General features: G+C 39.7%; 3 protein-coding genes across 3 annotated transcripts; all 3 read left to right on the top strand.

Moving 5' to 3' along the window:
* The first annotated feature begins 2,929 nt into the window (after window positions 1-2,929).
* apoda.1 (apolipoprotein Da, duplicate 1) lies at window positions 2,930-5,520 on the top strand. Its single transcript, XM_034208822.1, has 5 exons — window positions 2,930-2,987; window positions 3,491-3,623; window positions 4,157-4,278; window positions 4,392-4,477; window positions 4,869-5,520. The coding sequence occupies exons 2-5, from the start codon at window positions 3,507-3,509 to the stop codon at window positions 5,102-5,104; spliced, it is 561 nt and encodes a 186-aa protein (XP_034064713.1). The 5' UTR covers window positions 2,930-2,987; window positions 3,491-3,506; the 3' UTR covers window positions 5,105-5,520.
* A 613-nt stretch (window positions 5,521-6,133) lies between these two features.
* On the top strand, window positions 6,134-11,463 carry LOC117541678 (COP9 signalosome complex subunit 9). Its single transcript, XM_034208823.1, has 3 exons — window positions 6,134-6,332; window positions 7,340-7,412; window positions 10,690-11,463. Exons 1-3 carry the CDS (start codon window positions 6,234-6,236, stop codon window positions 10,725-10,727), a joined length of 210 nt encoding a protein of 69 aa, XP_034064714.1. The 5' UTR covers window positions 6,134-6,233; the 3' UTR covers window positions 10,728-11,463.
* A 5,551-nt stretch (window positions 11,464-17,014) lies between these two features.
* and2 (actinodin2) lies at window positions 17,015-22,927 on the top strand. The gene is made up of 6 exons (XM_034208569.1): window positions 17,015-17,398; window positions 17,914-18,005; window positions 19,491-19,535; window positions 20,094-20,272; window positions 20,991-21,875; window positions 22,097-22,927. Exons 2-6 carry the CDS (start codon window positions 17,933-17,935, stop codon window positions 22,487-22,489), a joined length of 1,575 nt encoding a protein of 524 aa, XP_034064460.1. The 5' UTR covers window positions 17,015-17,398; window positions 17,914-17,932; the 3' UTR covers window positions 22,490-22,927.
* The last annotated feature ends 432 nt before the right edge of the window (window positions 22,928-23,359 follow it).

Below are 23,359 nucleotides of genomic sequence, written 5' to 3'. Positions count from 1 at the left end.
TGACGGCAGTGTGTGCCCCCGCTTGGTAAATGATTGCCCCCCCCATTCGATTTGTTCTAGAGCCGACCCTGAGCACTCAATTGGCTCTACATGTGATAGAATATGGAAACAAAAACTATGAATTGAAAGCATGTGATTTTGCTGGGATTCTCCAGTGTCTTCAGCTTCCTTAATATTCCTCAGCCTTTTGATATTTCTGTTTCCCTCTGTGATCCAGCTGTTCAGCAGTGTGGTAGTTGACTTCCTTGATCATCTTCTGACCAAAAACAGTATTTGCTTCCATTCACAGAAAGACTTCAACGGGGCTTTGATGTATCCGGCTGCAGCTATAACAAGTATTTCCTCTCTGAAGCGTGCTAGCTGAAAAATGAGTCTTTTGATATTTTCTCATCTTTAATTTAACCTTGTTTGTAGCCGCTGGGCTTTGTCTCTGAGCAGAACGCATTTAATAACAATTGCATTTAACTGACAGAGTTTGGTTTAATCTGTTTTGGATGTTAAACAGCTGCCGTTTACTGCACCAGGACATTTCTGATGTTTTATTGAAGTTGAATTCACTGAGATAAAATTGAATACTGTTCTGCTTACATATATATTGTGTGTATTTTGCTGCATTTGGACCATGACAACATTTCTTCAAATTTTCATTGCCAAATGTTTAATTGATGGATGAATGACTACAGCTTTTTGAATAAATTGATTAGGTTGGCAGACGTTCAAAATATGCTGATCATGTGCCAACTTTCTTACTTTAACCACATGATCATGGAAGCCATTATTTTAAGAAAATCTGGAGAACAAATGGGCCAACCACTGTAACAATAAAAGTCCCCTGTAGCCCTTTGTGAGTATGAATACGTGTAACAATGTAAAATCAATACCACATAAAAGACACCTTGCCAGAATAAAAAATTACTTGGTAATGGTTGAAATGACCACTGTTAGTTTCACAATGATACAATGCCAAAACTGATTTATTTGACAAGTTATAAATGATTGTTTTTGCTTCACACATAGCCGCTTATAATATGCCACCCACCAGAGCTAAGAGCATCAAAACTGTGACACAGTTCAGCTCAATGAGTAAAAAAAAAGACAAATCCTACAGAAACATGCCGCCAACAAAACAACACATGCTAACGGTGTGAAAATTAAACTCCTGAACTTTTAGCTCATGCACTAAGTGGACTTGGCCTGACTCCTAATGACTGACAGGGTGCGAGTCATCAGTCAGTCTGACTGATCAATCAATCAATTAATGTTTATTTATATAGCCCAATATCACAAATGTTACATTTGTCTCAGTGGACTTTACAGTTTGTACAAAATATCAGTATGACAATACGACACCCTCTGTCCTTAGACCCTCACATCGTACAAGGAAAAACTTCCGAAGAAAACCCACAGTTTAAAGGGAAAAATGGGAGAAACCTCAGGGAGAGCAACAGAGGAGGGATCCCTCTCCCAGGACGGACAGACGTGCAATAGATGCCGTGTGTAAATTGAAAAGATAATACATTTGCAACATAGGTAGTCCAAATGTTTGGAAATGCATGTGTGTATAATAGGAAGATGAATCCACGAGGATATCCATCCAGGACCTATGATCCAGGACCACAGCCACGACTCAAGATCCAGGGCTCGCGATCCAGGACAGAGGAGCGCAGGATCATCCATGACTCCGGATCCCGGCGTATATAGACACCAAAAAGAAAGACATTTGGGGAAGCTGGGTTAATCGGAACATGAGAGTACACAAGTATAGACAGAGAGAAGGAAGAAGTAAGATGTCCCCCGACAAACTAAGCCTATATCAGCAACAACAAAAAAACTGACTGATGACTCACACCCTGTCAGTCACCGCCGACACAGAGCAACAGCACAGAGAAACGTGTGGGCGTAGGAATCATGAGGGTCTGTGTCAGACATATACACTTACAGGGGCCGATGCCATATAACATGTGTTTTTATGAAACAAGAAGTTTACATCTGTCTGAGGCTGTGAGGCTCATCAAAATAAATGCAGATAGCTAAATTAGATTTGATCTTATTTTAGTAATTGTGTTCTTCAGAAACGGCCTCATCGCACTCACACACATGTTGTACAACCCTTGTTATCTGCTGACCAATGAACAGCTCTTCTTTGTTTTGTGGTGGTAAAATGTTCCCCATCCAGTTGAATCCTCTGCTCACAAGCCCACTACTCTAACCTTTAGGTCACTACTGCTATAGATCATTGTGTTTATTAGTTTAAAAAAAAGTAATGCCTGCACCACACTGCATGGTTTCGAGTTACCCACTAAATAGTTGTCAAGACATGCCACACTGACACATAGATATCAATGGATGCACTAGATACAAAATTAGAAGATCACCAAAGCTTTTACAGTTTTTCCTGTGGGAAACATGAAGATTTAAACCAAAATGAAATGGGAATACATCAAATAGTCATTGAAGCTTTTCACTTCGAAATACAAATGTGCCCCTCGTGGTGGCACCATACTGTAGACGTAAAGTCAGGGGAGTCATTGTGAAACAGTAAATAACTGTAACCCAACCTTAAGTGGTAGAAAGAGTACGGATACCTAAACTACTTTCTCAAGAGCTATGCAAGTTGCTAAAATACTCCTGCCATCTAATCAGTAAGCTACTGTGAAGTGAACATGACAAAAATAAATCAATTTTAAATCAACATTTAAAAAATGGCGTCTATTTGCAGCTTGAGTCACTGGAATGCTCAGATATTTTATTGAAAATAAATCCACATTCCTGCCGTAGGGGACATCCAGATTGTTTTATAACATTTTCACTGGTGTGTCCCCCATGACTCCACTTTGCTAATAGTTTACTTCATGTCTGAAATAAAGCTCTAAACAAAGACAGTCATTGATGACAGAGTGCAAAACCTCGCAGAGAGCAACATCTCTCATTCAAATACCAGGACTTGTCCAACAGAGAACATATATCTGACCCACCAGGCCACAGAGGTAAGACATATATATTGTGAAGTATATAACATTTAAAAAAACTCAGCTGCTCATCAGTTTTCTAACTTTTTGTGAGGTTAAACGTTCTATATTAGCCCAAATTGATATTGTTGTGTTTGAAGGAACTGCGCAAAACATTTTCTCATCTAACATTTCATGATATTTTTTTATATAGTTTAAAGTGTAAAACCCTGTCACAAATGTTTGCATTCAGTTTAATCATTTGCAATAGCGTCTACCAAAAGTTTATATACATTTATTTAAGATTTGTGTTTATATTTCCCCCCGATATATTTAACTTGCACAATGAGGTAGATTCTCTTGCATTTACTTACTTTAAAGAAAACGTTTCAACTTTCAATACAGATTTACATTTCTAAAAACACAAAAAGTTAAATCTATTTATTGGTTTTTTGAAATGTTGGATTTCTGATATGTTTTGCCTTATCACAGTATGCTGGAGGTTTCATTTTGATCTGTGTGATTTGGATAAACTCTCACAGGTAACAAAGCTCCACCATGAAGTTTTCTCTCGCTCTGGGTTTTGCCTTCATCCTCCCACTCATCAGGGCTCAGGTGCCCCATTGGGGACCTTGTCTAGATCCGGCTGTTCAGACGGCCTTCAACCTCAAACAGGTAAAAAATGCTTTGTACAAAACATTTAAAATTATTTGGAAGTTCGATGCCCCGTGGTCCATGGTGAAGTGGGAGTGACATGAACAGCTGTGCTTTTTCTCTGCTTTTTCAAAAGGAGAAAAACTATTTTTCAACATTAAACCAATGCTATGTGATTTTCTAAATGAAATGTATCGTGTTACATCTTATTTAACTAGCTTTCTTTTTGGAAAGTAGCCATTATAATTTATACTTTAGCATGGATGGCTAGGTACTTATTATCATCATCTTAACATAATTGTAATGATTATCGAAGTATTTGGTAAAGCATGTAGTTATTCTAAGCAGCACATTAACATATATTGTTTCTGTGATGCAGTGGAGGAGAAGTGAGAAGTGTAGCTTAAAAAGAAAATACAAAGTCAAAAGTACATTCCACCAGTGGATATTTTTTTACATTTGACTCAATCCACTAAAGCATGCAGATTTATTCATACTCTCCAGTCACAGCGCTCTGATTGTCTTTGAACTGGTGTGTGTCTTTGCCCTCACAGTTCATGGGGAGATGGTTTGAAATTGCCAAACTGCCGGCCCAGTTTGAGAAGGGTCGGTGCATCGAAACCAATTTCACTTTGAAAACAGACAACTCCATTCGAGTGGTCAGCTCTGAAATACTGTGAGTCCTATCTACAATTTTCTTTGTGCAAATGTGGAGAGTCAAGAGGTAATATTTGCACGGTGTGTGTATTTCCATAATCTAACTTGAAACTTGAATGTGGAATAATACAGAAAAGCAGAGCTGAGGAAAATTGAAGGGACTGGAGTCGTAGAGGATATCAAGAATCCGGCTAAACTGGGAATAAGTTATTCCTACGGTGAGAGAGACATTCTTGAGGATAAATTGTACTTTATTGCAATTTAGGGGCAAACCTACTGAATTTTGTGCAATAACTACATTAACCTTAAAGAGGAGCAAAAATATATCGGATTTATTTTAATTACTGTTAATGAAACTGTGTTTGCTTAAGACGTTTGTAGTGTGTTTCCAGTTTTAACTGAACTGATAGTGAAAAGCACTACTAATAATAATGTATTTTGTGAAGTGATAATAAAGTATTTCTATTGTATTCCTATCCAATTCTATATGGTGTGTTTTTAGGGAGTTTTTAGAGTCTAACATGTAAATGCATCCCACTTTTTACTTTTGTTTCAGATCAGAGACATTGAAAGTGATCTGATTTTGTTTTGTGCTCCTTCCCACCACAGTCCTGCCCTACTCCCCTTACTGGATCCTGTCCACTGACTATGTGAACGTCGCCCTGGTGTACTCCTGCACCGACATCCTGAGGCTCTTCCACGTCGACTTCGCCTGGATCCTGGGCCGAACACGAAGCATGCCAGAGGCCACCGTCCAGAAAGCCATGGACACCTTCGCCAAGAACAACATCGACGTGAGCAGGATGATTCCCAGCAAGCAGCAGGGATGTGACAAAACCCTCTGAGCAGCGATGGAAATGAAGCACAAGATGGCGCTGTGGTTGACAAGAAAGAAGCAAAATTATCATCTCTTCCAGAAAAATACTTGACTCATATTTGGATAATTATGGTGAGGGATGTAGTATAGGGTAGAATAAACTCAGTGACGATAATAAAACCATTTACTGCATGCTTATAGTAAGTATTTTTGTTATGAGGGGTTTGTAAGTACAAAAGCATTGTGTTTTGCAACACCTTTTTTTTTAAACTCAAGATCCCTGGTTGTAGTATTTCAACCAGGGAGAGTCACATTTAAGCTTTTCCTAATGAATAATGTCTGCTGTTTATTTTCATGAAAATAGAAAAATCATATTTAAATGAAATGAGTAAATCTGATGTTTATGCCACAAACTCGGAGCATGAAGTATCCAATTAAAGTCAATAAAACTCAGTGAAATGGATTCCATGTGATCTTTCTTGATTCTTTGCATCATGCTTTTCATGAAAACATACTGCATACATCAGAGTGAGTATTTCTGAAGACCCTGGGACATCATCATTATAAATGGAACATAGGAACACTAACTTTTAAACTTATATCATGGGAAGAATAATTTTATAAAAGCTTGTTTTAAGGTTATTCCTCTCTTATTCCTTTCTGTGCCTCAAGCTAATGTTAAAAGCATGAGACCCACCCACAGCTACAAATAAATAAATCGTGTTTTACTTCTCTAAAAAGTTTAAACTCCAGTCTACTATTTAATGTATTATATTTCAACCTTAATATCACAGTAATTCTTAATAATATTTGAGTTGATCTTATATTGAATCTCTCAATGTTTTCCCTTTCAGATTTGTAATTAATGGTCATGTTTGGTATGTCACAAATAAGATAAGTGGAAAGTTGTATGTGGTACTGACCTGCTTGATACATTGTTGTAATGCAACGAATAAAACCCAATTTGTTAAATAAAATAAACAAATCGACAACACTGTTTCATCCATTAAAAGCTTACCTAAAAATGTGCTAAGGAACCTTTGTGTATTCACTCGATTTTCACGTCGGACTTATTTTCATCCTGCACTGCACTAGCTTGGCTGTGAACCTTTTTAGCTGATCATTTGATCCATATTACCTTGTGGTTTTCTTCATCGATGCCACTGAAGGATCAATCTAACTCGACCGTCGTCATGAAGCCAGCAGTGGATGAGATGTTTCCTGAGGGCGCGGGGCCGTACGTTGATCTGGACGAGGTTTGTTAGCTTACTAGCTAGCTAACTCATTAGCTTAGTTAAACTGTATAATACACATTTAGCGTTAGTTGGCTATAACAAATGATTTATTCCTCTGCTATTTCCGCTTTTAATGCCTATTGTCACCATAGTTAAGCGGTCATGTAACATTAAGTGCTAAAAAGGAATGAATATTAACAAAAATCAATAGAGTAATTTCACTCAGGCTATTGTCAATAACAACGCTAGTTTGTTGCCTTGGTAACGTTGACCTCGACGTGTGTACTGCCTGTATCGCGTTAGCAAACACAGAGCGGGAAGAAGTACTCGTATCTTTAATAAGTAAGAACTACTACAGTATATGAATACTCTGTTATAAGCCAAAGTCCTGCATCCTGCAATAAGACCACTATTCAGTTAACTAATTCGTATGAGTAATTTAGTATTTTCAAGTATTTTGATTATCTATAAATGTTAATCGTTCTTCATGCACACAAATTGATTTTCTTTGTTTTGTATCATTTTAAACTGAATGTCTTTGGGTAGAAAGAAACAAGGATTGACATTATTTTTGACACATTATACTTAAGTATTGTTAGTTTTATGTATGTTCTATATCTTAAGCTTACACACTGTATACTGTAGCAGCCATTATAAATATGTGTACTCAAGGCTTGTATCTACAGATAGCTGTGTTGGTAAATATTCATAGGGCTGCAACCATAGGCTGCAACTAACATGTTATTCATCGATTCATCTGCTGATAATTTCCTAGATTAATCCATTAAACCTTTTTACAATATACCATATTCTGATTCAGATCTATTTTCTGCTTTGTTGTTCTGTTTTTGTCTGTATTTTTATTTCGGTCTTAGTGTACATTTATTTTGTCTATAACTACATTGAGAGTGACTTTGAACTGGAGTTACATTCCTTGCTCAATCATGCATTTTATAGCAATAGGATGTATTTCTAGATGTCTTTCTCGGGTTGAATGTGTGTCTGACTGCATGTTTGTTCTCTTGCAGGCTGGGGGAAGCACAGGACTGCTGATGGACTTGGCTGCCAATGAAAAGGCAGTTCACCCAGACTTCTTCAATGGTGAACAATCTCTTTATAGCATTCTTTACAAACCCAAAACACTTTCAAATTGTTAAGGAAATACTGATTAATTGTTGCTGCTCACTGAGCTAATATACGATACGTGCATGTATTGTATCTACCACACTATCTGCTCTTTTACAGTTATCTTTTAAAAATATTATATAATCCTTTTAGTATGAGTAGGTCTTGACAATTAAAATCTCATGGTTGATTTTAATTGCAGAAAATACAGACAAATGTGGACAAATCTGAAACATAGCTTATTAGTCAACATCCATCAAGATGAATATATGACATGTTTTTATTATAAATAAAATAAAAATAATTCTGCCACATCACTATTGCTAAATAATGGTGGTACAGAGGGCAACATTTGTGGAAGTCCTCCCAGATACATTCTCCACTGAAATACTGCAGACTGGACGCGTGTCCAGTGTTTCAACAACGCTTCATGTGCCTGGAGGTGAGGAAGTTTATACCTCCAGTTATTGCCTTCATCTGGGAGGAGTTAGGGACATGTAGTGCGGTTGGTGGTACCACTGGTTATTTTAGTTTTTTATTGTTCTGAATACTGGAACTACTCTGTTGAGTCGTCCTTTTTCCGCAACTTTAGTACTTCCATACTTTGGACTTCACACTGCTCTGCAGATTGTGTACCAAAGAGACATTTCTGTTTGGGTCGTAAAGGAGATTTACGTCTTGAGAAGGTGTGTGTTTGGAGGGACTAAACAGGAGAGGGGTGTGGTGCAAATACGGAAAACCAATATTAAAAAATTATTCATAATATTAATAAATTCTGTTGGATTTCAAAAGGCTTTGTAGATTTTTGATGACATTTTACAGAATTTGAATCTTGTTTGGATTTTAATCAAAAATACAATTGCTGTATCTCTGACTTTGTGCTGGTTTTCTGAACAGTTTCTTTAATAACAGACAAGGTACGTTTCCAGCAACATTTTTAATGAACACTTTCAGTTTGTGCAACCAAAACCTGAGTGGTCACCTTGAGATATTTCACAAAGTGGAAATGGTATAATGGGACACAACTGTAGAATCTACCCTGCCTACTCTCAAAGCCCTGCTTGTTGATGGAAACCTAGCTAGAGCCTAATAACCTTTTGTCTGTAATGAACCTCTCACAGAGTTTTACAAATCGATGTATCAACTCAAATACATTCTGCTCAGGTTATCTGAAGTAAACTGAGGAGGAGTCAGTCATATACAGATAGGAAGTAGTCAGTCAAGGCAGATTGAATCTATTAGCACATGATGTTATTTCATCTCTGGGCGTCAGTGAGCTGCTGGTTCCACAGCAGGACGTCTCTTTACTGGCCCCAAAACATTCCTTGTAGCCCCCGCCCCCCTTTTACAAACTGTGTTTTATAATGTAGTGTGATCTGGTGTCCCGAGGCGCAGCTACATCAAACGGCCACGAATTTTCGCCATATGCACGACACAGATTCCACGCAGGCTTCTCAGCAGGAGCTCTGTGGATGTGCTTTGTATGAGGCTCATTTAGGGTGGCAGGCTTTATTCCCTGGTGATAGAGATATGTACCACTTAACGTCTGCATGCGCATTGAGGCAGCTCACAATCCCCTGGCCTTCATTTATACAGAGATTATACAATTCTCCACGTTAATTCATTTAAACAATGAGTGACAAAAGCGACAGTTTGAGGTAATTTGTGTTATTTCAGGAGGAAATATTCAGGCTGCAGCAGTTCTATAGAAAAAACACGCTGTAGTGTGTAGTCCTCTTGTTTCTAAAGGTTTTTTTTAAATACATATTTTACTTCCTAGGCTAACAGGACACTGCAGTTTGATCAAAAACTTAAATTCATCATTTTCAAAATGTGTATGTAGTACCGGCTGTTAGGCATGTTTAGAACACAGCATACTTGCAAATTCATTTATACTTAAACGAACTACCAATTTCATGGCTTATAGTATAGTTTATTATGATGTATTACTTCAACGGTGCTTCTTTTCATTAGACCTATTTATTTAATCAGTAAATAAGGGTTGACATTGTACCGAAAAATGCTACAATGCACACTTTGATATTTTACACAACAAGGTGCTTCCAACTTTGTTGCAACGGTTTGGCAAAGGCTTCTTCCTGTTTCAACTCGACAGTGAACTGGTGCACATTTGGGCATCCACATATTCTCTGACATAAAGCGTACATGACGTCGAGAAGAAAACTATTGTCCCAGGAGTGACAACATGACAGAAGTATTTTCTCACCTGTCACTTCAGTGTAGGTAATGTGTTTTTCTTTTTTTGTGAAGTCTTTCATTTGAGCTAAAATGTGTTTCTGTCTGATTTCTATGTTCTGAGTGTTTGATGACCCCTTTGAAAACAGCAGTCTGTGCACGAGGAGGACCTGTGGAAAACAAAGTCAGCGTCTTGTGTGTTGTCTGCACAAAATGTTCTGTATGCAGGCTGACTGTGGACTGTACTTATACACAACAATACAACACTATTTAGAGTTTTCATAAAAGCACCGGCCGATCATTAAACATTTCATGAGACCTTATTTACAGCCAATTCCTTTCTTTCCCACATCTGTTTTTCCATTCTGAAGAGATCAGTTGATCAATCTATTCGTATGTTGGCAGTAACAATTCATCAGCATTCGTCCTGATAATCATATTTGTGTTTTTCAAGAAGAAAGACTAATTTAGAATGAAATAATTATCAGGTGGAGTTTTAGCATTTAACAAAACCCCCATGACTGTATTTTAAAACTTATTTCATGTTGAGGAAAATCATAACATCCTCACGTTTGTGAACCTGTAACCAGCTGCCAATGTTTGGCCCTTTTACTCGAATATGGAGAAAATGGAATATCAGAATATTTGCTGATACATTTTCTGTTGATCTATGATTCATTGCACGTCTAGAAGAGAATGTGATGATTGCCATATCTAAAAATGTGATTCAAACAACGACAGTAATGGTTGAAGTAGTAGTGAACTTCACTAAGCTGGATCGTGGTGAGTGTTACCTGCAGGAACAAAGGATGTGGCACATATTCCCATGCATGTTCATACACTTCTGCTGCTGACCTCTGACCTCACAAACAGTCAGACCCGCAGGAAGGATGCTCAGCAAGAGCATTCCCAGATCCTTTTACTTTTATCACCCTGCAACCCTTCAACCCTCTCTACCTACAACGCTGCTTTATGAGAAAATGGCTGGCTTGCAGAAACGTTTGAAATACAGTGTCATGTCACTTTAGTTTAATGATTGTGTTTCTTTTCTCCACAGATTTTGAGGATCTGTTTGATGATGATGACATCCAGTGAGAGAGAGAAGCACGTCTTTGGAGTAATGATGGATTATATTCACATCGCTCCACACCTTTTCTTCTGGTGGAAAGCAAACCAACCATTTACTGTCTAATGGCATACAATTTCCTTTCATAGTTCTCCTAGTTTTAGGCTTTAAAAAAAAACATCCTTAAAAAGTCGTCCCTGGCTCCAGATGTTGTGACATTCTTAAGATCCCAAGGATTCCTTCAGATATGGTATGTTTAAAATTATGAGCTTGTCTCATGCTCATGTCTTCCACTGCTTCTTAACTGGATTGCAGGTTTCAGTGTGCTGGAGAACACCTGTTAGGAGCGTAATTACACATGTGATGGGCAGCGGCTCCGTGTGCTGTCACCTGTAAGCATGCTGCAGATGGCATACGATGAAGACGGTCTGCTAAAAATAGCTTAAATTATTTGTATGAGAGTGTGTGTGATAGTCGGATGTGTGCTGTGTGTTTTGATTTCATATCTGCAGTGTGTCCTGTTACATTAATAGTTTGCACGTATGTGTACTCAGGGACGTGCACAGACATTTGGAGGGGCTATTGCTCTGAACTGGAAAAAGGGCCCCCCCCCCCCCCGATAAAAAACACAAGACCTTTTGAAAATTGTAACTTGTTTTTAATGTAAAAGAAACCAAACGATTATTACATCAACTAAATTGAACAGTAATTCATATCTCATAACAAAATAAGCTAAGGCGACTACTTGCATTCGGTGACTTGATTTTAAAAATGAAAACCAGGGACATTTTTTGTTTTGCGGTCCATATCTCATGAAAATATCTAATGTTAGTAACTATTAAAGACAAAATGGGGACAATTCTGTTTTAATGTAGTTTGACCATTGTAACTGCTGTGCAGACATACTGATAAAATAGGGCCTCTAGCTAATTAGCTTAAATAAACTCACTAATTAATTAAACCAGTTCAATACGCATTATTCTTATTCTTATCATTCTTTATGAGCGCAGTAACGGCAAGATATCTAATTACTTATTTATTTAGTATTCCATAACTTAATAACAGAGATGGTCAAACTAAAGTGATAGAGACATGGCAGAAATCCTACAATGAAGCGGGACAGTGAACTGTTCACCCGTGAGAGGGCGATGAAGAAAAGAGAGCGAGCGGCGCGTTGAGGGAGTTTACAGCTGAAAAGACAAGCTCAATAACAAGTAGGCTATATTTAGGTGTTTTTTTGTAAATAACCGACGGTATCAAGAGGAAGTAAAGTCCCCTGGTTTGTCCCTTATAGCCTAACTGCCATGATGTGACAACTCAAAATCAAGTTTCCAAAATCCGACACTGAGGTGGTCTTTAACGCACCGGCAGATAACAGCGATGACAAAGTGTGTTTCCCGCAGCGAGACGCTACAATACTAATTGTGGGTTTATCATGTTGATTCGGCCACAACAGAAAACAGAAAAACAAACTCTCGGGCCGTTTCTCAATCTCGAGGATACTGGCTTCCAAGCCAATATTTCAAGGATGCTACGTCATCGAGTGCCGCCGAAGGACTGTTCCAATCTCCAGCATACTTGGAATTCACCGAGGCCGCGTCCTTGGTTTGGGGGAAATTTCGAGGCTGCACATGGGTAGACTTCGCATCCTTAAAATCCCCACAATGCTTTGCGCACGGACCAATTTCAAAAACCCTTGCGGAGAATGGCTGAACCGACGCAGCACACATTTAAATGTAGACCTAAGTATGTAGTGGCGTAGAACATGTAAATATGTTACTTTGTTACATTTGTTATCACCAAAAATGTGTTCCGTGAAAGTAAAGCAAGTTCATAATTAGATAGACATCGTGAGGTATTTATTTTCGGTGCAGTTTATGTTGAAACCGTTAGAGAGAGTGGCACACTTGTTAGCCTGTTCCATTCTTCTTCATTTTCCGAAACCGTGGCTTGGAAGAATACTTGCTTCGTTTCTGAAGGAAGTGACTTGGAAGTACGCGACTATCAAGCCAGCATCCTCGCGATTGAGAAACACCCTCGCTCTCTCCAGAGGGGCAGCCAAAAAGGCCAAACGGGCCGTTACCCGGTCAACATTACCCGTGCACGTCCCTGTGTGTACTGTAGTTATAATTCCACACTTGTATTTTTGTGTTTAAAAGTCAATAAATAGCATTTTGTTTAAAGGAAGCTGAAAGTGTGTCTTTTTTTACAGAGCGCTTTTCCCAATTATTACGTAAACGAGATTCGATTTACCAACACGTTATGACTTTATAACTAGTTGCATGTGGACACTACCCAAGGACCCCTTTGCGTCACTTTTAAACTCACTGGGTAACCCTTTAGCTTCATTTTTCAATGTGAAGGGTAGTTCATTCAAAAACGTAATGTGGTTAATGTCACGTAGCTGACTTAAATTTAGTACATTGCATTTCAAATTGGTTAAATCTCAGCAACAAAATGTTTTGGTTTGGTTCAAGGAAGGTCTTGGTTTGTGTTTAAAAAAGTTGTAACTTAAGTGATGCAGTTAACGTAACATACAAATTAATTATGTTGCTTTTGTGTCAATTCAACAAACAAGCTGGTTTCACCCAGAGTGAACGTTAGACTCCTGGATGAAAGTCCAGCGTTTCCATCCGTACACCCCAATATCCGCAAAACTCAGACTTTGTCGATCTTTATACGTCACGTGTTCACCTCCTTTACTCTCATCATTACTACGACCACCGAAAGAAACCCTTCATGTCAAAAACTGAAGCAAGAGGGAGTCAGTTATAGGAATTGTAAAATGTCCCATTATCTTAGATCCTTACATTTTTAGATCGCATTGCAGTTCATCCCAAGAGTATGAAGTGCAGATAAGTAAATCCAAGGAACTTCAAGGATAAACCACGTCTCTGAGCGAGTGTGAACTCCAATACTGAAGACAACAAGCTGAATAAAATAATCTAACTTTTGGAGAAGAGCTTTATAAACAAAAAAACCCAATTCTCTCCTTTAATATGCAGCAGCTTCCTGCCTATAACCACATTCAAAAGAAGACTGCTTAAAAGGAAATATAAATGGCCAGCCTAGTTTTCGCATGAAGCAAAAAGTATGATATAATGTTTTATCATTTCTGAAACCTAAGTATAGACTCTAACAACATACGCCCTCAATATGAGCACCAATAGGAAGAAAGGTCATTTATGTTTATATTTTTTGGGAACAGCATTTTGGGGTTTTATTATTATTCAGCGCATTTCTGGGACTGACAAGAGGCTTTTGAAGAGCACAACATGCAAACTACAGGTTTTTAAAAACTTACCATACAGAATCAGCCAAACAGTGAACTGTGCTGTCAGACATTTTACTGATTTACAAAACAATGGTATTAATTTAGCTGAAACACTTGATTGTGTATTTAGCAGCACACACCAAGTGCTATTTGAATGAGGATTTGTGAAAATGAAACAGGAACATGCTCAAGGATAAGAGCCAATTAACAAAAGTGTCTGTAATGGAAAGAAATAATCAACGTTTCTTCAATCAATCTTGATTAGCCTGTCCAGTCATGAACTGATATCATTTTCACTCTGTAAAGGAACATACATAATATTCCCTGCAGAATTAAATGCCAATTGTTGAGCTTCAAGCAGTTTATCAAGAATCCCTGGGTTTCTTGACAATGTGGATCTCGTGCCCTCATTGGTCATGTGCGCGTTCGTGTGTGTTGGAGGAGGGGCTCTGTGAGGAAGTCTGAAGGAAGAGGCAGATTTTTTCCGGTTGTGTATTTTCAAATTCTAGCGCACTCGAGCTGGTTTCTCCAAAATTACATACCCCACCTTTAACACCTTTAAAACAAGGTCATGGCTATGTTAATGTACTGTCATGAAAATGTATTCAGTCTTCAATCTTTATCTACCCTGCATTTTTTTATCTTTTAAATAAAACATCTTTTTTTATCTTTTATACTCTAGATTGGATTAGATTTAGATTTATAAAATGAACATTATGCTGTATTGAACATTATTACAAACAACCACGTTTTTTTTGTGCGATACTAAATGATAAATGTGTTAATTTTTTCATAGACTTCTTTACAATCTGACTTATTTTGCAACCAGTAGAGTTTCCCCACTGCTGGCCATTAGAACGAATGCACTTCTGCTTTGGCTTCACTTTTCAGACCAGGAGGTTGAAAAAACAGCTTTTCATTATTAACAATCTCTTGCTGGTTTATTCGTAATTTGAACCACAATTTAATTGCTAACATTAAAGCATTCAACAGGCATCATAATCTTTACAAGGGTCTGTGCTTTAATGGGCTTTTCTTTCACAAGATAAAGTAGGCTTTATAGGTTTTAGCCCAAATGTTTAGTTAAGTTATACATTATCAATGCACATAAGAGACAGACATCTATCCTCCAATGATGGCTGTTCTGCTTTAAGCTGAAGAAGACAACCATTTGTCTTTTTCTCTGACAACCCCACTTATTTTGAAATGTGTAAATTGCAGGGATCATAACCAAAGCTGAGGCATCATCACTCATGCAAGAGAGACACGGTCCTGTGGGACAAACTGTACGACAGTGGAAAACAATGAATACAAAATAGATGGAAAGTAATGACTCAAGTGGAATCATTTATTTTTGTTTGTTTTCCAATTCAATGAAAAACTTAAATCAAAACATGTTGACATCTAAATTGAGCTGATAGCTATTAATAAATAAACAGTATACTGTAAAAAACAACCTCAAGTGAATCCAAACCATGGTACTTACTGTATAGCTCAGGGGGTTATTATCAGGAGGAATGGTCAAAAACACATGACTACATATTGAGTGGAGGAGGGAGGCCTGAAGGCAGGGGCTGAGATCTTCTGTTTTTTTTGTTTAATGCTTTCAAAATCCAACTTACTCTTGCTCTTGGTTCTCCAAAGTTGCCTACCCCAGCTTTAAAGTCTGTTAAGAGTTATGGCTCATAGGAAATATTTGCTAAAGAAATGCATGAATGCTGGAAGCTATGTGTTACCTTCTTCTTGTCCAATTGAATACATTAAATGCATCTCATTTTCCCTAAGGTGCAAGGGGACAAGCCATACCAATTTAAAAAAACATTACGCCTATTTTTCTGACAATGTTTTCCAACTCTGGATACATGGTTGAAACATTACTTCTGCCTGGGGTAGATTAATTAATGCAATGTGTAACTAGCCAACCCACTGAAAGGTAATAATGTTGAAAAACATCCAGTTTAAGATTAACTAAAAAAACACACTGTGAATATGACTGGTGGCGGTGAATTCAGGGGTACTTGAGTTATCTCACGGCTGTACGTCTGGAAAATGTAAGTATGCGGTATTTTCTTTAAGTAGCCTTTCAAATAGCCTTTGGGGTTGTTTTACTGTTTTCCAGCTAATGTTCTGGTTTCCATAGCTCCTGTACGGTATATACATTTATATATTCCACTGGCATTGGCTGGAGGCTGTACAGGCTACGTGGCAGAGAGCGAGCAGCAGGAGCCTGTAGCAAACAAACAGGATGGTGTTGGCATGCTGGTCCTGATGTCTCTGCAGCTCCACAGCAGCAGCTGCATTAGTTTCCTCTCCTAATGACTCCAGATTCCTTCATGTTGTTAAATAAAAACATGCATGGGCAAAAAAATTGTGAGGGAGGTAACAAATTGAAATAATTCACATTAAGGTCTCATACTATTGCCAATAAACAAATATAAAGAAACAACACTTAGTAATAGTGCAGTTTGTACCCTCTCCAACAGATGCTTACTCCTCTGACTGTAGTTCCAACATGGAACAGCTGAGTAACTTGATTAAAAAATGGAGGATAAATGGCTGCACTTTTCTAAGCCCGCATTAAGTTTGGAAACATAATCAAAAAGGCTGGTGCAACGTCTGTTCCACTGAAAATAAAAAAGTCACGTACCTGTCATCCTGGACAATATTACTCAAACATTTATCACTGTACTGATGCAACACTGGAGTTATTTCAGAAATATTTATTTTTGTTCTTTGAAGTCAATTTCTTCACAGGGACTATTCTAACAGAGATAAAGCCTATTTTTATTTACTGCTAGTTATTTACCGCTAGATTCTTTTTATGAATCCTTTTCTTCCTGAGTACCTTCAGCGCTACCTCTTGGGCTACTGCTTCCACTGCAAGTTTTATGAGCACCACCTCAGCGATAGCCTGCAGCACTCCTTTATAAATCTGCTCTCCTGTAACAGAGGCCTCAAGCTGTGTGGATTCAGCATCTTACAGTTTTTTGAGTTTGCGCACACAATATTATGTAGACTTAAACATCTCTAAATCAACTGGTGGCTTGGATACAATGTCACCTTGCATGTTGACTCCAAATTCCAAAGCTGTGAGGAGAGAAAAATGTACGCTAAATGGCACCTTGTTAATGTTTCTCCACTGAGAGTAGTCGTGCCGCTCACCTCTCCTAATTACAGGACCCCTATTGGTCGGACGGATGGCACGCTAGAGCCAATCCCAGAGCGCCTACCAGCATGCAGGGGCAGTTTGACATGCCTTTTTGTTTTTAATGATCAAGGGGGTTCCTTTAAAATGTTTGCCTTTCCGCCTGTCCCTTAGGTTAGAGAGCTCAGACAACCAGCAAGCCCCCCCTCAAGAAGCTCGATCCAGAGAGCCGCTGGATCCCGAGGTGATCACAGAAGGCCTGAACTTCAGCCCCTTTGCAGGTAAGGACTCTTGTGCATGATGCTAAATATATGTGCAGTTATTGGAGCCACTGCAACTGCCTGCTTCATCGTCTGTGGTTCCAAAGTGAGAAAGTCTTCATATTTTTTAAATCAGCAGCTGTTATTAAACAGACACAAGAACATTGCAGGCGTTTTCCCTGTTCCATTGTTCATTTCAGTCGCATTATATGATATTCAGATATTCATAATTTGCATCTTATTTTCCTCAGTAATCCCTGAAAGAAATCTGTATTACAGCATGTCCCCAATCCTCTCCATTGTCTGGGTATCAGCCAGTTACATAAAAGCTTTCTCATTGTTCCAAGTGCATTGTCTTCTCATTTCCATATCTAACAAAACTCTCCACAGAAATAAAAGACACCAGATTCAATCCAAGTCTAGTTGAATTGTAATATCACAGTATAATGCCAGAAGTTCATTCTTTATTAAGTAGCCTCAAATGCAATTCTGATACAACATTACCACTGATTATTGTTTCTGTCTTTTCCCCTCAGGAAGCATATAAAACAGAAAATGGCGCGTTCTGGAGGACCATCACTTTTCCTGATCCATACAGGATTCCTGTTAGCTATCGTTTTACTTCCAGGTGAGACTTAATGTACATATTTTAACTGATATAAAATGCTTCTTTGATTTTTTTAACTAAGATTCAGATGGCAGACAGAGAAAAATTGACTCTAATGTTAACTATAAGTGTTTGCATATAGCCACACTGAAGATACTGAGGTATGTTGGCGGATTTATCACCCTGCTAAGGATTTGATTAACAATGATACTTTGATAGGTCACATTTTTGAAACTTTGAATCTAATTTAGAGCTGCCCACTATTAGACAAATAGTAAACACGTTCATAGTTTTTGTCTTGACTACTTGTGGTTTCTTCTGTTGACGATTAGAACATCTCTCGTAATCACAGTTTAAAGTAAATATTTGTTTACGTTTCACTGATGAGAAACTCTACCAACCAACAAATTGATTAGTCAACAAAGTTGTATGGGTCTTTCCGAGTAAGCCTTAAAAAAATAAAATGTGTTTTTCGTAAAAAAAACAATAAATTAAAAACAATAATAGAAGTTTGTTGAATTTAGGTGTTTGAGACAAGTGAGACAACTTTGAAACACCATTTAGAGTCTCCAAGCTTTATTAAAGGTTTTATTCTTCATTTAAAAAGTCCACAAATATGTTTGTTTGGTTCTTTCTCAGCTTGGTTCATTTGAAGGATTTTCTCTGGCCTTAATGTTCTGTCTAATCCATTTAATCATCTCCCTTCCTTCAGGCGAAGCCTTTGTGGAAGAATTTGTGGTTTTGCCAGCAATGGATTTTAGCACCATATCCATTTTTTGTGTTCCTACATTATTTGTTCTCCCTCCTTAAGGGGAAAACATCCTTGGTTCCCTTGAAAAGTTATATAGAAATGCATATTATTTTGCATATTATTTGTATTATAACGTCCATGAGAATTGGCTTATTATTGTCACATAAACATAAACTACCTTCAATACTAGAAAGAACATTCTGTGTTGATATGCATGGTAGCCATCTCTCTAGAGTCATAAAAAACATCTTCTCCTGTGGGAGATTTTTCACATTAGTAAATGAAAAGGACTGGAAGTTTCTGCCATAATCAGCTGACTCCACTAGTTTTTTCTCGTTAACTTCGGAAGGAATCGCCCCCCCCCCCCTCGCAGAAGATCGAGATGTACACAGACATGTCCCCCCCCTCCAACCTCTCACTTTTACAGTGCATTGGTAATTGGTTTGTGTGAGGGCCCAGTCTTTGTAGTTTTACAGGTAAACTTTAAGGAGGCCCCCAATAGTTGCACAAGCTCTACTGGTCTGGCTCAAAGCCCAGCAGAGCGTGGGGCTGGGTGGGGGTCTGCAGGAGGGGGGGGTGTTTAATCTGCAGGATGCTGCATGTGTCGGGGCGCCAGAGCCCCAGCACCTGCCGTGTTTCACCCGCGGGCTTATTAGCAGGTCAGCGTTTTCCCTGATGTTGAGAGAAAGCTCAACATCTGGTCCCAGTCAGTGAGCGCCTCTGCTGCTGCTAATGTGGCTGCTTGTGTTTTACAGAGTTTCTGGGGGCCGTGCCGGTGGAGCAGCGCAGGGAGGAGGAAGGTAAGCATCTGTGATGTGGCATGTGGGACACCATGGCAGTTTAGTCAGTTAAAATATGGATTAGGGAGGTGGACTTTAAAAACCTCAATCATGGACAGAGATGATTTCAATGTTCTTCCTTTGTTACACACAGTCAGTAACTCACAGATGTTGGTGACAAAACAATTAGCTACAATTTGGTGAGGTGCAATACAGAGCTAAAACGAATTTTACTGACATCACTATGTAACACTCAGGCTTCTATTGGCTAATGCTCCGACACATTGTACGTGATATGCTAAGGGACGGGACATCTAAGCAATTAGCCAATCACAACAGAGCCAGCCAGCTAACCAATAAGAACAGACTCGGCTCTGGTTTTAGACAGAGGGTGAAAAGAGGTGCTGCAACACAGGCAGAATGAGAAAAATAAGCACTTTTTGAACGTTAAAGAATGTAAACATATCACAGTAGAGGCACAAAATACAAATATGAACCTGAAAATGAGCATAATGTGTACTCTTTAAACCATTTGTAAGTTATTTATCCAGCACACTTTCTTTCCCTCTCTCTCCTCAGTGACTGCAGTGTCTGACGATGTGAAAGCCGAGGCCATGGAGAACCTGAGGACTCTTGTTCGCAACAGAAGGAACATCGTCCCCGTCATGGCCCCAATGGGCCAAATACCCCATTTCAAACGCATGCCCGACTTCTGGGGATGGTACAAGCTCTTCATGAACAGCCACAACCAGGAGGGAGTGAGTGCAGTTTGTTTCGCATTAATCATCAGTTCCTACCAGGGAGGATTGACTTTTGGATTTTTTACAAAAAAGACTGATTAAACAATATTCAACCTTCTTCATATGATAAATTAGCGATGCAAGTCCTGTTCCAGCATGTTATTACCAGTGAGAGCTCAGTGGTTTAAGATTGAGGCTATAGATGAGAAACAACACAGTGAGCTGAAAAAAGAAAAACTCCTCCACAGAGGATTTGTGTGAAAGTGTTCATCTATAAAGGACTTTGTTTAAAGGTCCCATAGTGTAAAAAGTGAGATGTATTCACGTGATTCTTAGTGCTATATAATTACTGTGAAAGCATGAAAACGCTCAGTCCTTGGAGAATTACACGCAGCCTGTTTCAGATATCCTAAGCCTTTCACACGTCGTCAGGACTACTGCAATGTTGTGAAGTCAAAACGGTTCATTCTTTCATTCACTATATACAGTCATTTTCTGGAAGCATTTTTTTGGTTTAAAGTGGCAGGCGCTAAACAGAGCGTTTCATAAAGGTATCTGCAGGCAGACACTATGAGAAATAGGATGTGTTTTGAACATTAAAGCATGTTAACATGTACTGGAAGTCACCCAAAAAAGTCTGGAATTAAGCATAATATGTGTCATTTCATTTCTTATTTCTTGCATGCAAGCGTAAATAATTAAATTATACATTTTCCCTTTTCACCCAATATTCCAGGTTGAGGATCTGGATCGTCTGTACATGAACTTCCTGCAGAACAAGCACAGGTCAGAGGAGGGCCCGAACTTCAACCACTACCTGAAGCACCTCAGTGAAATCTACAAAACCTGTGCCGACTCCGATGATCCCGAGTGCATCTCCGAGTCCACCAGCAAGCCCAAGGCCGCGCTGGTGATGCCCGAGGCCATCAAGACTGCCGATGTCAGGATGTGCAACCCTTACCTGGACCCCTACTGCCTCTTCCCCATTGGCCCCAAGGCTGCTGCGCCCGCGCCTGCTCCGGTCAAACTGCCCGCCCCCATCCTCACCCCCATGCTGCCCATGCCCATGAAGAGCTCCACCGGCTTCTACTACTACGCCCCCGTCCTGGAGCCCTTCCTCAGCGAAGTGCAGAGGGCCGAGCTGCTGAGAATCTGCAACTCTCAGGATGTGGAGTGTCTGCAGTATCACCTGAGAGCAGCCTATGGCTACCGCCCGGCCGCTGGCCCCGCCCCATCCTACGCCGCTCTCAACTGCGACCCCAAGGACCCGTACTGCATGCCCCCCCTGGTCCAGAAATCCCCCACCGGCTTCTACCACATGCTGTACCCCCGCTGTGACCCAGCAGTGGATCCTCTGTGTGTGACCGCCGCCCCGGCCCCTCTCGCTGCGGAGGAGGAACCCAAAGAGCAGCACTGCAACCCCCTGTTTGACGGCGGCTGCAACCCGCTGAGTGCCACCAAGCTGTCCGGACTCACCAGGCCCGTGTTGGAGTTCGCCCCCAAGGCAGCGGCTGCTTCTGGTCCCGCCCCTCTGTCCTGCGACCCTCGCTACGACCCGTACTGCATCCTGGCCGCCGCCGCCGCCCTGCGCAGGCCCGCCCCGCAGATGCCCGAGCACCAGGTCTGAATTTGAAGTCCTGCTTCTAGATATAGTTGGATGTCTTGACTAATCTAATGAAATACTGCTTGTTGAATGGTGCTACTAATTGTCTCTTCCTTTTCATTCAGTTTATTAAATGATTTAGTGAAATTAAATGGGTGTTGCAAAATGCTTTCACTTGCTTTCTATGATCTGTTTTGCATCTGTTTTGAACCAAAAACACAAATCAATCAATTAACCAGGTCCGCTACAAGCTCGGGGTCGAAGGCAAGACCAAGGATGGCCACGACTGCTACGTGCACTACGACAAAGACTGCACCCCCGTGAAGTATGGCTCCGCGGCCAAGGCCAACATCAAGGCTCCAGCCAAGCCTTTCTGCCATCCCTTCGACCCAAACTGCGGCAAGTTTGCTGCAGGACCCTCGGCCGTTGAGGCCCCAAAGCCCAGCAATGATGGCATCATCCTGCCCGACCCCGACTGCGACCCTGAGATGGACTTCAACTGCCGCCTGCGTCGCGCCCAGCCCGCTGCAGCCGCCGCTGATGAGCCCGCGGCCGCCGACGAGCCCGTCAGAGAGGCCGCCATGCCAAACTTTGAAGACTTCCTGCGGGGCGTCATGAGCAAGCACCAGTAGAAATAACAACATCAATGCCTTCTAGATAATCTACCTGGCAGAAATGGAGCTCACTGTGTTGTCTTTAATCTTTATGGACTTCATGAACCACCTTTCCCAGTATCACCAGGTCCATAACAAACTATAAAATAAATCGGAAAATATTGCAGCTGATTTTCACAGAAAATCTGAACGCATCTACATTTTGGTCTGCTTTACAAAAGGGGAACAATTCAAGAGGGCCAAGCAACATAGATCATGTGAAACTTGTGTATTAAATACTTCATGTATGTATGTTTGTAGAAAGAGTCGTATGTATAGATGTTTGATAGATTAGGGGTAGTTACATTTGTGTTAGTGGGCAATAATTTCTCTCTGCTGTACATTCTCTGTTTCCATTTGAGTTACCCTATTTAATGTTGTGTTTCACATTGTTCTGTAACTCTAAACCTCGTAATGCTTCATCTGTTTAGTTTTTATGAAGTTCTTAATAAAAAAACGAGTTGAAAAGCTTCTGAATTGTCTTTCTAGATCAAGAGATAAGAGGAAAGTATATTACTTGATGAGCAGCCAAACACCATTGCTAAAGTTTCAAGAATCCAACAAATATTTAAAAGTTTTAACATCATTTAATAAAGTTTACTCTGCACACAGCATTTCATCACATCATAACATCAGTCCCCAGATGTTTCAACTAACATGCAGCACCATGTCCAGCCTTACAGCCAGCTGGCACCAGTTTATTACCCACCATTATAAAAATAGCTCATAATTTCCAAAAGTATGTGTTTCTAAGTTAGTACATAAACTTCTACCTAATTAGAGATGCATTAAAACAGTGTTTTCCCACCTTTATTGCAAGATAAAGGGAAGCTTTGGCAATTTTCAACC

Source organism: Gymnodraco acuticeps, unplaced genomic scaffold, assembly GCF_902827175.1.
Source record: "Gymnodraco acuticeps unplaced genomic scaffold, fGymAcu1.1, whole genome shotgun sequence".
NCBI lineage: Eukaryota > Metazoa > Chordata > Actinopteri > Perciformes > Bathydraconidae > Gymnodraco > Gymnodraco acuticeps.
The sequence above is the reverse complement of the archived record's forward strand: the minus strand, read 5'-3'. Positions and strand labels throughout refer to the sequence as shown.

Coding starts and splice junctions, on each gene's coding strand:
- and2 (XM_034208569.1), top strand. CDS start 17,933: ATGGCGCGTTCTGGAGGACCATCACTTTTCCTGATCCATACAGGATTC. Junction 18,006..19,490: donor AGCTATCGTTTTACTTCCAG/GTGAGACTTAAT, acceptor TGTGTTTTACAG/AGTTTCTGGGGGCCGTGCCG. Junction 21,876..22,096: donor CGCAGATGCCCGAGCACCAG/GTCTGAATTTGA, acceptor TCAATTAACCAG/GTCCGCTACAAGCTCGGGGT.
- LOC117541678 (XM_034208823.1), top strand. CDS start 6,234: ATGCCACTGAAGGATCAATCTAACTCGACCGTCGTCATGAAGCCAGCA. Junction 6,333..7,339: donor CGTACGTTGATCTGGACGAG/GTTTGTTAGCTT, acceptor GTTCTCTTGCAG/GCTGGGGGAAGCACAGGACT. Junction 7,413..10,689: donor TCACCCAGACTTCTTCAATG/GTGAACAATCTC, acceptor TTTTCTCCACAG/ATTTTGAGGATCTGTTTGAT.
- apoda.1 (XM_034208822.1), top strand. CDS start 3,507: ATGAAGTTTTCTCTCGCTCTGGGTTTTGCCTTCATCCTCCCACTCATC. Junction 3,624..4,156: donor CGGCCTTCAACCTCAAACAG/GTAAAAAATGCT, acceptor TTGCCCTCACAG/TTCATGGGGAGATGGTTTGA. Junction 4,279..4,391: donor GTGGTCAGCTCTGAAATACT/GTGAGTCCTATC, acceptor GGAATAATACAG/AAAAGCAGAGCTGAGGAAAA.